This window comes from Neomonachus schauinslandi, chromosome 15 (genome assembly GCF_002201575.2).
Source record: "Neomonachus schauinslandi chromosome 15, ASM220157v2, whole genome shotgun sequence".
Classification (NCBI taxonomy): domain Eukaryota; kingdom Metazoa; phylum Chordata; class Mammalia; order Carnivora; family Phocidae; genus Neomonachus; species Neomonachus schauinslandi.
In genome coordinates, this window is record NC_058417.1 from 27,527,911 (window position 1) to 27,542,469 (window position 14,559).

A 14,559-nucleotide genomic window follows, 5' to 3' on the forward strand; every position below is an offset into this window, starting at 1 on the left:
TGAGGTCACCAAGATCACAGGTCTAAAGGGGTCAGGAATTCCAGGGAAGAAACTCTGAGAAAGAGCTAATTTTCTAAGTGATTAACCAGGAAATGCTCTTACTTCCTAACCCAGCATTCTGTTTCAAAAGCAAGGCATCCGGACTTGGACCATCCATCACACTTAACAACCCCTGATTCTTTTATATTAATGGGAGCATAATTATATATTAATGGGAGCATTCTTTTATTTTCATCTTTCTTTAATTTTAATGATTCATTATCATAAATGGTAAGAAGGTTTTGTTACATATCACTTATTTAAATGTCTTCTAAAGAAAAGTAATTTGTTTATTATATTTATAAATGCTGGTAGATTTAAAAGTTTTAAAGCTTTATATTTTTATTAATATTTCAGGATAGAAGGATAAAGGATGCATGTGTAAGATATTTATTTTGAAGGGGAAAATGTGTGAACAAAAACATTAAGAGATTTAACACTGTTTTCTTGCTTTAGCTTTTTATATTCAGTCTGTATAAATTCTCATCTATATGAGATCTTGTGTGCAAATTTTGGGAAAAACTTGATTAGTAGTCATTTAACGGAAGCTGTACCTCTGACATTTTTAATAATTTATGTCTGCTTTATGCTTCTGAGAGAATTTTGGATAATGGGATAGACCATAACATTTTTATTTTATCCCCTCTGTAGGATTCTAAATTCAAATAGGAAGATTGTGGGACCAGTTCTTAGGAGAGGTATCTTGGGTGTCCACTTTCTGTGGTTGATCCCTCACTTGCTCATCCAATGACAGCAAGAAACTTTCTGATTTTAAAGTCTTTTAAACTGGCTAGAACTTTCTTACTGGATTTTGTTTCAGTTGTCCTAATAAGAATTGCAGGAACAAAAGGAAAGCCTAAGAATATGAAACTAATTAAAAAGAAAAGACACTTAGTGATATGACATAAATACTATGCTACTCTTTGTGAGTGTAACAATTCATTTCTTAAATCGCATTGTGCCTTTACAATGATGTCAAACCATAGAAATGTTACAGAGATAGTAGTTATTTGGAAAAGGATGATTTCTGTATTGGTGTGCAGTGACTCAGTTTAGGTATGAAGGTAGGTTCTGAAAAGTGACTTGTTTGGTCCATCTGATTAGACTGGTTGATGTCCATGTGATGGGCATTTATTCACCTTTATTAGCAAGGTTTAAAAGATGAACAAATTATCAAGACTCCTCCATCTTTTGGCCAGACTATGTATTTTGGCAGAGTATGTGAAGAGGAGACCCAATTTCCAAATGAAGGAACTTTGTCTTTTCTCTGTCACGTTGAGAAGCTGATAAACGGTGTAGGTGACATTCCTTCCCTTAATATGCCTTTTAAGCTTTGTATATGTTGAAAGAAATAATATCTTTTGAGGAAATGTGTCAGGCAGAAACCTTGGCATAGATTTGGTTTCAGTGGTTTTAAGGCTTAATTAATGAAATACCTTTATCAGCTTTCCAAACTTTTTTATATATGACTACAACAGACCAAGGAGCTGGATCTCCTGCTACACTCACATGCCTGCTACCTATCAACTAAAGCTATCATCACTGACTTGGGAAAAATGGCAAAAGATAAAATAAAATCTTTGTGTGAATTAGCCAGTAGGGCCTGACACATACTAACAAGGTTTCTGACTAGCACCTCAGTATTTCAGCACCTTAAGCATGATAAATTTCAATCAGTCAACAATAAAGTGAGTGTTTCAACTGGACTTGTCTTGCTTGTTTTTACTGTTTTATTGGTGATCAATAGAAACCTCAGTTGTCATGACTATTATTAATAATAGCAAAATTTTAAAGAGAATGTGTTCTGTTTTTCAAAGAATCTAACTTTAAAAAAAGTGTCAGGTTTTTTTTGTTTTGTTTTGTTTTTTTCATTTGCAATTGAAGAGAGATTGAACAGAGATTGAATCTTTAAAATGCTGTTAGGGATAAGGACAATTCTTGGACATGTTTATAGAAACTGTTTTTTTTTTTTTAGGAAAAGGATGAATAGTCTTCAGTAGCTTTAGTCAATCCAGATATGGAAACAGACCCTGAAGGATGATCTCTCTCATGGGTAGGATTAGGTAGAGTAGACGTCAGTGAGATGGGCATTTCATTACCACAGAAATGACAGCTTTATGACATCCCTTGGGAGTTGTGATATATCAACCCCTGTGGGATAAGCCGGAGATCTCTTGCTTGTCAATTCTGGTGACCTAGTAAACACAGTATATCAGGGAAGTAAACTATATAGGGCTGTTTGGGTGGATACTGAGTATCTCACGGGATACCCAGGTTCATGAAACATATTATCATCATTCCTAGATCTTGCAGTTTCCTCAAGAGAGGGCAACCACATCTATATTTTTTTTCCTTCTTTCACCTAAGTATGTATATTAACTCTTAGGTTTGTTTAGGTCTCTTAACTCCTTTGCAAGTTTCAAGCAGGAACAGGTGAGGCAAAGTCCATTGGTAGGTCACTTTTTGTTTAAAGATGTTTTTGCCTCTATCAAATATGTAGTAATGTATATTTTACATTATTTATGCTATGCTATTATGCAATATATATAAAATTAAAAATACAAAACCATAAGAGATTTTTAAAAATTCTTTTGAAAAGAGTTGTAAAGGTTATAGTTGCATTGTGTTCTTAAGGTCCAACCAATAAAGAAAACGTGCTAAATTAAGAATTTATTTTAGAGCTTATTTCTCTGCTCTATGTCAGTTATTAGGCCAAAATGTCAAAATTACTCTCATAAACCTTCTCTAGGGAAAAAATGCTCAAGGTGAAGAAAGCACTCATACTTTTTTGCTCTGGAGGCATTGTGTCATTGTTTTATAACCTACAATGCAATTATTGTTATCCACATTTTACAGATGATCAATTTGTATGTTCTCATTTGTACAATTAAAACATTTTTTAATCTTCTGTGCTTCTTACCACAACTAAAATTTAAGTGTAAAAACAATTTAAGTGTACACTTCAATAGTGTTAACCACATTCACATTGTTGTACATTTATACAGTTTGGAGAGATTATTGGCAATAGGTAAAAAATAAAGTGTCTGGACACAGTCAATATAATCTGGTAAATTTGAAAATTCAAATTTTAGAAACATATATTAGAAACTTTTGCATTCTAATGACAAGGTAACTAAAAAAGTTCATGATTGTGGTAGTTAGCCAAGAATTGGTTTTCTTTTTGCCTTACATGCTTCTCATGAAGCATATATATTTTACCCCTTTGCTTATATTTATGACATAGACTACTTGCAATCTTACATTGAGGGCATAGGTGTGATCCATAGTATTATTTCACTCTCCAAAGATGTGAGAAGAAAATAATAGGTTCCAGACTTCTGATATCAACCTGATCTAAAAGCTCCATACAGGCACAGTTTAGAAAAGAGCTGCTGAATTTAAATAAGTAAAAGCTGAAGAAAAACTATGTGTAAAATGGACAGGGTTCTTGCCAGGGTAGCAGACCTGAGACAGCAATAAGGACTACAGCACTGGATCACTTTATTCTAGCATTGTGCTGTTTATAGACACTAAAACCTGGAAAGAGCAGAAACCCCTTTGAAATTATATTTGTAAAATCTTGTGTCCGCTCTTTCACGTTCTGGGTTTTCATTATTTTATTCTCTTTATTTCCTCATGCCACCATTTATGTTCTCTTGGGTGCAGAACCTGCTTAGATATCTGTTTGAATGGACTTGATTTACGTGTGGTAGCTTGCTTACCCAGAGAAAGTTATTGAGCATTGAACTGGATGCAGTTTGGCTGTGGCTCAATAGAGGGAGTAGAGGAGCTGAGAGAGCAGAGAGCGCAAAAGAACGTGTCTGGCTCAGTAAGTGCGCGCCCTGAAGCCCTGGCCCTAGCAGCCAGCCAGGAAGAGGGGTGGGGTGGGGCGGGGCGGGGAGGGGGGGTGGTTGCCTCTAGCTGCTCCACCCTCACTTTGTGTCAGCAGGTAGAGAGCGTGATTGCAGTCCCAGGGGAGGGAGTCAGAGCTAGAACACCAATTACAAACCACAGGCTTCCTGCTCTAGGGAGTTGATCCAGAATTGTCTTTCTGGAAGGGAAGCACTTGAATCTTTCCGAACTTTCCAAGCCCATCCATGATTCAGAGATACTGCTTTCTCCCTCTGGGATTTTCTGTGTTCCTGGTAGTGAATTGTTGCTGGTGTATTTGCTACTTTGCTCCTTTTCTCTCTCAAGATTTGATTATTTTATATGCTGTTCGGGGAGAAAAAGAACTTTTGTTAGGAGATTTCAGAAATGATTTTGGATCCTCTATAAGTGCTTTTTAGAGTTCTTGGGAACAGTAGCTCTAAGCCTGGAGTAAGTGTTTGCCTTTGACCTGCATGGATTATTTTTTCAGGCTGCGGAATTTCTCGGCACCTACCTGCAGTGTGGGGCCCTTGGTCTGGTTGCAGAGTAAGAAGGTGGAAGAATGAGCTGTACTTGGTTAAGCAGTTGAAACCTTTTTTGAGCAGGACCTATAAAAGCATAATTGAATCTGTTTCACCCCCGTGGATTCCGGTGGGCCCGACAGCGCAACAGGTTTGCAGATTTCTTTTGAAATTCTTATTTTTCTCCCTCTGCCTCAGCAAAAGAGAAGGATCTATATAACAGGTTCATGTTCAATTGCTTGGCTTTTCAGCACTTATTCCGAAGACTTTATAAGATTTTTTTTAACTTGACCTCTGAACACGGCGGGCTTTGTGGTTGAAGTGCATTTATGTTTACTTAGGGGTGCACATTTTTAATCTCTTAGAACTAAGATTTTGTTTGTACAAAGACCCAAGTTCTCAAGTGTGCCTAGAAATAGCACAGATCTACTTACTCAGGCTTATTTTTACTTTTTCAGGATGTTCTACTTAGAGCCTGTACACTAATCACCTCCCGACTCCCCCTACCTTTTATTCCCGACCCCCTCAAGGAATTTGAACATGTGTTAGGAATAGTCCTTTGTTTTACTTAGGAACGTAGAAAATTACAGATTATAAGATCTGGATAATAAAGTAGTTTCCAAAAGCATCTCCTGGGAAATCAAAGCGCTTGGCATTCTCAAGCAGGAGAATAAAAGCTGGAATCCCTAGGAGAGAACGGAAAATAAAGATAGAAATATCGTTTAACTGGGAAAAATAATTGGAAAGCTAACCTTCTCAAATACTCTTCTAATTTTGAAAGTTGGAAAAGGAGGTGATACTCAGGATTATCCTGTAATCTGTGAAGACATAAATTAGCATCTAATTTATAGGCAAATTTAGGTAGAACATTAAAAATGACAGTATATTTAACTTCATGAAAAGTATTATAAATTCAATGGGCCTAGAACTTTGGCTACACTAAAATACAGTTTAATGTGGAAACTTTTATGAATACATGTTGTAGCATCTTTGGACGTCTCTCAAGGTGTGGCCTGAAGTATCGTACCCTCTCCTCCGTTAAAAAACAAAACAAAACAAAACAACAACACTTTTTTTCCTGTGATCTTTAGTCTTTTACCATTGACAAATTTTGTGGCTTAAAAAGGACCATCTCATTTTCCGAGCTGGCGTTTTTCACTCTCACCTTCGATGCATGGCTTTCATTACTTACTTTGCCTTGTTTTGTTCATTAACATTGGGTTTAATGGTTCAGCAACTTGATGCATATGGAAGACCAGCACCGAGTGAACTGACATACTAAAGATTCGGGATGTGACATTCCACCTCAAGCAAAGTTGGAAATTCCAAAGAGAAGTGGTGATATCTTTACTAATCACAGTGAAGATGGGAGAAAATGACAGACCTGCAGCAGAAGTGGGCTGAAAACACCCTCTGCCCTGACAGATCAGGAATGCCACCTGTTCTTGGGAATATACTTTAGAGAAAGGAAGGGCCAAAATTACGACTTGGCTTTCGGAAACTGAAGCATCAATTCTCTTTTCCTCCATTTGTCTGGATCTGAGAAGCTGCATTTGGAATTGGCTCGTGGAAGCAGTATGTATGGCCGAAGTGCATTGCTGCAGCTGGTAGCATGAGTGGTGGCCACCAGCTGCAGCTGGCTGCCCTCTGGCCCTGGCTGCTGATGGCTACCCTGCAGGCAGGCTTTGGACGCACAGGACTGGTACTGGGAGCAGCGGTGGAGTCGGAAAGATCAGCAGAGCAGAAAGCTATTATCCGAGTGATCCCCTTGAAAGTGGACCCCACAGGAAAACTGAATCTCACTTTGGAAGGTGTTTTTGCTGGTGTTGCTGAAATAACTCCAGCAGAAGGAAAATTAATGCAGGTAAGGATAATTTATTATATTTCACTTTCCATTTGTTCGAACTATGCCTTTCTTCTTTTGTCTCTCAAACCAAATACCGTACAAGAGCTTCTGCTGTTTAGTTTTCTGTTTGTTTCCTCTTTTAAGGATATTGCCTTATTGGCATTCTAAAACAAATCCTTATTTCTGCTAAAGAAGAAACATGAAATTCCACATTTTAGAAGATCATCTGCTTATTTTTAACTCTGCTATTGCACTGCCTTTTTAGATCCCCCTAATAAGGCCATTCTTTGCAAGTGATGTATTCTGGCCACTATTTTTTGATAGATTAAATATGTATGGACTTGTATTTAATTGACATGAGGATCATACTTTATATCCTGTTTAAATTTGAAGTGAACACCGAAGAGGTTGATTTTTTTTTTTATTGAGGTAAAATTGGTTTACAACATTATTTAGTTTTAGGTGTACAACATAATAATTTGATATTGTATGCATTACAAAGTGATCACCACAGTAAGTCTAGTTACCATCTGTTACCATACAATTGTGAGGAGGTTACAGTGGTCAGCAGCACCCTGAAATTCTAGAATGTCCTTGGAGCATATTTGATCACTGTGTCACTTTTAAAATTTGGTCAAGCTTGAATGCTATGGCTGGCTTTATACCACGTGTAGCACCCTATTGCTAAGCCCAAAATGGAGAGGACTGCATTACAAAATGGACACAAGGTGGAAACTTGCCTCCTTTGGTCTTGTCTACACATAATTTTATTTTTGAAAAAATTTTTTTTTTTTTTTTTTTTTTTTTAAAGATTTTATTTATTTGACAGAGAGAGATACAGCGAGAGAAGGAACACAAGCAGGCGGAGTGGGAGAGGGAGAAGCAGGCTTCCCGCCGAGCAGGGAGCCCGATGTGGGGCTCGATCCCAGGACCCTGGGATCATGACCCGAGCCGAAGGCAGTCGCTTACCAACTGAGCCACCCAGGCGCCCGAAAAAATTTTAATTTAACATTTTTTTTATTGACCCACAAAGCTTTTCAGACACAGTTTCTTAGGCTTTCAGGTTGTGAATTTTGTCTATAATTAATTCATAGCCTACTCTTTATGTATTGAATTTATTAACTGACTAGGGCCATAGCTTTTCATAGATGAATTGCTCATTCCCCATGGTGAAGATAGAGCCCAAAGGGCTGTACTTTTTTACTGTGGCATTCTAGTGTCTTACTCCATAGAATTATGTTCCTTATTGATTAAAATTCATTTTATAAAAGGGCACTTCTTGCTGTAGCTCTTGGGCATAGGTTACAATGTTATTAAGTATGATTTACTTCAGCATCCAGCCTCAGATTTTAATTGTGTGATATGAATAGAACCAAAGTATTACATGAATTCAAATTTTTGTCTACTTAAAGATGAGAAAATTTAACAAATTATAGAACTCTTCCAAACATGCATTTTTACGTACATGATTTTGTGGTTCTTCATGATCACTTTTTAGGCAATATTTTGAAACCGGGATAAATGAAGTGGAAGGAGAATTAGATGAAATGAAGGACTTGGCTATTCAGAAAAATAAACAGACAAAAAGAATGTATCTGGAAAAAAATGGCAAAAGAATTTTTGGATAAGAGTCTATTCATTTAATCTGAGCTCTAGGATGGAATTAGGAATATTTAAAAGCTGAAATCACAAATAATTTGGACGGTAACTGGAAAGGAAACTTTCTTGCTGACCTTGCCTAGTTGATACCCTGAAGTGTGAGGTATATGCTCCATTTTCATTTTTTTCCATAAGTGATTTTACTTTTTAACCATATTTTGATATCTCTGAGGTCTTTGGGAGCCATACTAAGCTTTGTGTCTTATTAATGTCCTGTGGCAGCATCAGTGGGTTAATTATATGCTGCATAAAATAGTGTCTCTTTTATTTTAAATGTGTTGTCTTCTGTTATCATAAAGCTCTGTGTATTCATAAAGGAAAAGGTATGTAACAGGGACTAACTGGCATTCTCTTTGCCATTCATTATTTTACCAATCTTGATCATATCTTTGCTTATTCTTCCCTTTTTCTTTCTCTTGTAAATCCTTCTAATTTTTTTTTTTTTTTTTTTAGCTATTGACTTTTTAAAATGTTGTTTCTTTACTTTGTGATGAGGGAATTTCATTGTATCTATTATTAGCAATGCCTTTCATGTTTTATTATAGGGTAGGTTTGCGTTCATTGGCAATTTTTAGTCTTTCTTCACTTTTTGTGTACACATAACCTTCTTTTAGGTCATTAATAAACGTGTACACTAGCCTAATATTAATTGCTGGAGACTGTCAGTATTGGTCCTAGTTTATTGCCTATTAATCAATTTTTAATCCACAATAGTTACCAAATTGTCTTAATAGCCTCTTATGAGACTTTATTTTAAAAATACGAAAACAACCTTTTGGATGATATGCACCAGTTCTTCTTTATCTACTATTTGATTAATTCTTTCAAAGAACTCTAATGTGTTAGGGACACATGGTTTACACTTCTAGAATCCATGCTATTTGTTCCTTATCAGATTACAGTGCAGCTCAGGTTTACTCAACTGTGGTTAACCAAGCCTTCCATGTAACTGAAGTTTATATCCCTTAGAGTTGTGCTTTGCTGCATTTCAGCTTGCTTGAGAGATAGCTGTACCCTGGTGTCACAGATCTGAAGGCAGTCTTCTCTATTGGTCTTGAGGAATTTTAGATAATTCTATGTATCCTTTTGCCTATGAATTATTCTAGCTGCCTGTTAAGTTTGTCTCCAAAGATGTAGTCAGGCCTTTGTAAAATTGGCGATGCTCTGCACTGGCAAATGTAAAGGTACAAGAACAGTGATTTAAAAAAAAAAATAGTAACCTTGTTGTGGTTTCTGGAATTCCCAGAGAGTTTCAGAAAATTTGACATTTCTTTACATTTTGTTCAATTAATCCATGTCAAGGAAACTTTCCATATCTCCTAACTCCTTGTTTGTGTCCGATAAAAAGGACTAAATGATAGTGATTATAACTTCTTACTGTTTTTATTTTTCATTTGAATATATTTTTTTCTCCTGGTTTATGCCATTGTAGATGGAAAATGTGCTAGAGCTTATGCACTATCTAACTGTCCAGTTTTCTGGTTTATTTACGTCTTGTCAATGTTTGTTATTTCTAGTAATGTTGCTGCTACCACTTCTATAAGTGATTACAGTCCTATTTTCTTTTTCAATTCTTGTTCCTTATTTATAAATATCATTCAGCAGGACAACTCAAAATCAATCTTTTTTCTTGAAGCAAAAGAGCGAGAGGATCGTAGCTTTGCACAAGAGAGGTCAACAATTCTTTGACCGTCACACTCTTCCTGCTTAGCGGGTTGTCCTGGATTTTCTTAGACTCTAGGATAAAGTATGATCAAGATTAGGTTGTATTGTCCTGAGGCTTCAGACCTACAGTGGCAACTGTGGTGGTTTAGCATTTTGCCACTAACAGTGAACACCTCCTGGACAAATTCCCCCTTGTGCAGTGTCTATGCTTGCCCCTTAATTTACCTATTAGTCAACACGTAGCTCTCCTATCTTTGCATTTTTGCTTTATTTGTAGTCAGGACCTGAAATGAATTATTTGAGGAGGGAGAGAAATCTTTATAATTAAAGTTTTGGCCAAAGCCAGAGAGATACTGCTTTAGCAAACTGTAGTTGATGAAGTGACTACACTGTGACTCAAGGGGCTTGACTTTTAGCTCTGACTCTGTCACTACGTAGTTGGGTAAATTTGGGACAAAATGGTTTTCATCTTTCTAGGCTTTAGAGTCCCCATCTGTAAAAATGAGAGATTCAAATATAATAGTGCACTGCGAACTTGTGCTGTTCACTTTACATGTATTAGCTCGTTGCATCCTCATAATAACTCTGTGAGAGAAGTACATTACTTTTATTCTTCACATTTTACAGTTAAGCAAACTGAGACTCAAAGTGTTATTATCTGCCAAGGTCATGTGGCTAGTAGGTGGCATAGTTGGAACTTGAACCCTAGAGCCCAAGCTTTTCCAGCTCTAAAATTCTGTACATCAAAGAATGCCACAAATGGGGCGCCTGGGTGGCTCAGTTGGTTAAGCAACTGCCTTCAGCTCAGGTCATGATCCTGGAGTCCCTGGATCGAGTCCCGCATCGGGCTCCCTGCTCAGTGAGGAGCCTACTTCTCCCTCTGACCCTCCTCCCTCTCATGTACTCTCTCTCATTCTCACTCTCTCAAATAAATAAATAAATCTTTAAAAAAAAAAAAAAAAAAAAAGAATGCCACAAATGAACAGAACACCCATGTGGGCTTTGTATAAATGATTCATTTATTTCCAGACTAGAAAGGAATGAAAATGATGAGTACTGTTTTCTGAGGTTGACCCAGAATACACTATATCCTGCTAATTTCTAATGATCTCTGTATTCCTTCTGTTTCTCTCATTTGTGTTTCATTTGCAACGATATTTGTAAATCAGAATGTTTATTTAATCACTATCTACCTTTTTATGTAACAACTTTCATTATCTTTCTCTTCGTTTTATAACAGACCATGGTAAGTTATCTAATACAGGAACCTGACATAGATTTTGAAATAGCATATGCATTGCTTTGCACAAGTTGGGGCTCCTTGGAAGCAGAGATTTCAAAGTTTTAGGATTTTGTTTTGAGGCCAGCCTTTAAAATAAGTATAAATATTCAAGGCACAGTCAACCATCAGTTATTTATGTTAATGGAGGTGCAGAATATCCAATTAATTTATAATTGACTCTGGAACAGAGTCAGAAGTACACCATCAGACGTAGTTCCACTGTGTGCACTAACAGTCTTAGGTGCTTGCCTTCTGCAGTCCCAGCTCAGAGCCTCTCTTGACTTGGCTTTGTTATTAGAAGCCTGGCACCCAGAGGAGAGAGGGAAGCTACAGAATATGTTTAATGATAATTTTTCAAGTTAAGAAGGTTTCTCTTTTATAAGCACCCATCAGACAGTTTTGTATACATAAAAGTTCTTTATTTCATGTGGAAATCCAGAAAATATTTTGTAAATTCAAATTCATAAATTGCTGTGATTAATAGGAGGCAATAAATGAGCTGTACCTCTCTGGCTGTTACACCTATCAGGCTATTTAGTGTTTATTTAGCTGATTCTGGGGGTAGACATTTCCTTGGTTTTTGTAGTAAAGGGTTTGTGTGTGTTGTAATTTTCTTTATGTAAAAATTAGCCATAGTTTACTTTTTTTTTTTTTAAGATTATTTATCTATTAGCGACAGAGTGTGAGCAAGGGAGCGAGAGTGGGAGGGGGAGAGAGAGTCCTAAACAGACTCTGTGCTGAGCATGGAACCCAACGTGGGTCTCGATGTGGGGCTTCATGCAGGGCTCAGTCTCATGACCCTGAGATCATGAGCTGAGCTGGAACCAATAGTTTACTTTTTATACAATATTAAAGACATTTCTGGGGCTCCTGGCTTTTGTTGTTGTTTTTTAAGTAGCTCAGTGCCCACCGTGGAGCCCAACGCAGAGCTTAAACTCACGACCCTGAGATCAAAGCCTGGGCTCAGACTCTTAACTGACTGAGCTACACAGGCGACCCTGTTTGTTCTTGTTTTTAATAGAAGGGCTTTTACAATTTATTCACTGGAAAGTGTTGGGACGTTTTTTGCGCTTTTTTTTCCTCTTATTTCTTTCAGATTGCTAAGTACAGTAGAGGAAAAAGATAAATGAGTACAGTACTATTTTATATGTCCTGTTAGGAACCAGAATTGGTAGAGTAGGGTATTGTTAGAGAAGAGTGTGTTGATGATATTCCATTGAATTTACATAGTAGTTTTCTTCCAAGAAGCTTAAAATGATTCACAAATACCCGCAAGCCAAATAAGAATAAGTGATATTTACTCCATTTTACAGAAAAGGAAACATAATGGGGGAGAGAAAGCAAATAGATTATCCAAGAACAAAGTTGCACAGAGATGGACCCAGTCTGCTCTGCAGGAGATAGACGAGTAATCCAATTTTTCAGGTTTTCAAGGATGTGGATTTCTCTGGAATCAGTTCTACGGAGTGAGAATTCTAAAAAGCTAAAATATTGTCAAAGGCTGAGATATCTACTCTATTTGGGCCTATGTTTTTCAGTGTGATGATCCAGTCAAAAAACTATTGGTGAAGCAGTTTGACAACTTTATGTCTCAAAAAGCCTTATGAGCCCGTGCTCTGACCTGCATTCATTGTTCTTTTCCCCACTGTTATTGGGGCAAAAGCCAAAGTCTTTACAACGACCTGTAAGGCCCATCGGGATCTGCCTGGCACCCTGACCTTTTACTTCCTCACTCTGCCGTAGTCACTCTGCCCTCCTCGTTGTCCTTCCGGTAAGCCAGGCATACTCCCAACCCAAGGCCCTTCCACGTGTGAGTCCCACTTATACCCCAGGTATTTTCTTCGTGTAGTCTCTCAGATGTCATCCCCAGGTATCAAATATGCTTTCTCAGTGAGGCCTTCCTAGACTGTCCTATGCTGAAGGGCTCTTCCTATTCCCTCCTGGGCTCATATTCTCCTTCCCTGCTTTGTTTTTCTTCATAAACATTGCCATGTGACATACAGTAATATTTACTTTTGTACTTGTCTCTGTCCCCTTGGTGGAATATGAGCTCTGTGAAAGCAGGGATCTTTGTCTCCTTAGTTCAGAGCTGTATTCTTGGGAGTAGTGCCTTAGTATACTTAGTGCCTTAGATGTAATAGGTACTCAATAAGTATTTATTGAATAAATGTAAGGAACATGATGGTGGTGCTGAGTAACTCTGATACCTGGGAGATAACTGTAGGATGAAACAGATTTATTTATGTCATCACATTTCTAAGTATACTATGAAGTCAATTATTTTGAGTGCTTTGGGTTTGATATAACATGCTCCATTCCTTTACTCCTCTGACTTTCAGACAGCACAGTATCTCCTTGATTGCTGCTTCTAAATTATAAACATGGCTTTAATCAATATGTTTGAGGTGCTCCTTTACACAGCATTTATTTGGTTTAATAGAGAGCTCAACCTCTGCTTTTTAGGAAATTCTGATTTTCCAAGAAAGATTAATTGGGGTACTACTTTAAATCTGTGATTATAAGATATTGGCATATATCCAAAGGACCTCACCTTCTTAGTCCTTAAACTTGTGATTCCCAGTTCTGGTTTTGAGATACCCTAACACAGTGATTTTTAATCCTTTTTTGGTGTCACAGACTCCTTTGAGGATTTGAGAAAAGTTGCTGACCATATGTACTTACAATTTTGCATAAAATCTCAGTGAGTTGAAAGAGTCTTTGAGATACAGGGATCTAAGGACTCCAGATTAATGACTGCTATCCTAGAATAATCCCGATTATTTCAAGAAACAATACCAAATTCTCAAAACTAATTTATCCTCAGCTTACTTAATTTAAAAAGTATTTGTATAGGGGTGCCTGGGTGGCTCAGTTGGCTGGGCAGCCGACTCTTGATTTGATTTCGGGTCATGGGATTGGGGTTGTGGGATTGAGCCCCTGCCGGGCTCTGTGCTCAGCATAGAGTCTGCTTGTCCCTCTCCCTGCCCCTTCCCCCATTCGCACATATTCTCTCTCTAAAATAAATAAAATCTTAAAAAAAAAGTGTTTCTATACATTACTTGAAGTCAAACAGACAACAGTATTATGATGCAGTTGTAAGAAGGTTGGCCTGACCTAAGATGACCTCAGATGTAAAAATTGGTATGTGACAAGCATCTACTTATATTGATTTAGTAAAGGAATTGTGCTCTCCAGATATTAAGTGGAACCACATCAATTCAAAATGTGCTTACAACCCTTTCATTATGGTGTTTTCATGGAAAGGTCCATAAGAATAAAGAATATTTTACTAATTAGTTTTGATATAAGTAGAACAATTGTGGCTGTATATGTCTGTTTGATTACTAAATTCAAAAAACAGAGACTGTAAAACTAACTTTGGTTACTTTCTATTTTTTTTTTTTTGGTTTCTATCCTTTACTCTCTACTGCTTTTCCTAGGGTAGAAATCATTGGGCCCTTAAATTTCTATTTGCTATAATGGAAAACTTTGTATCTTTAAAAAAAAAGTTTGTTGTTCCTTGCTTGCTTGTTTTTAAAAATACCAGATAAGCTACTTTAGCTACTCTAATTTTTTTTTTTTTAAAGATTTTATTTATTTATTTGACGGAGAGAGAGAGCGAGAGCAGGAACACAAGCAGGGGGAATGGGAGAGGGAGAAGCAGGCTTCTTGCTGAG

The 14,559-nt window shown here is 37.1% G+C and overlaps 1 protein-coding gene across 1 annotated transcript in view; it reads left to right on the forward strand.

Annotated features, from left to right (window-relative positions):
* The first annotated feature begins 5,838 nt into the window (after positions 1-5,838).
* RNF43 (ring finger protein 43) overlaps positions 5,839-14,559 on the forward strand; it is a 61,400-nt gene continuing 52,679 nt past the window's right edge. Inside the window, exon 1 of the mRNA XM_021704066.1 lies at positions 5,839-6,294. Within this exon, the coding sequence (XP_021559741.1) occupies positions 6,043-6,294 (252 nt within the window). The 5' untranslated portion in view covers positions 5,839-6,042. The remainder of the gene's footprint in view (positions 6,295-14,559) is intronic.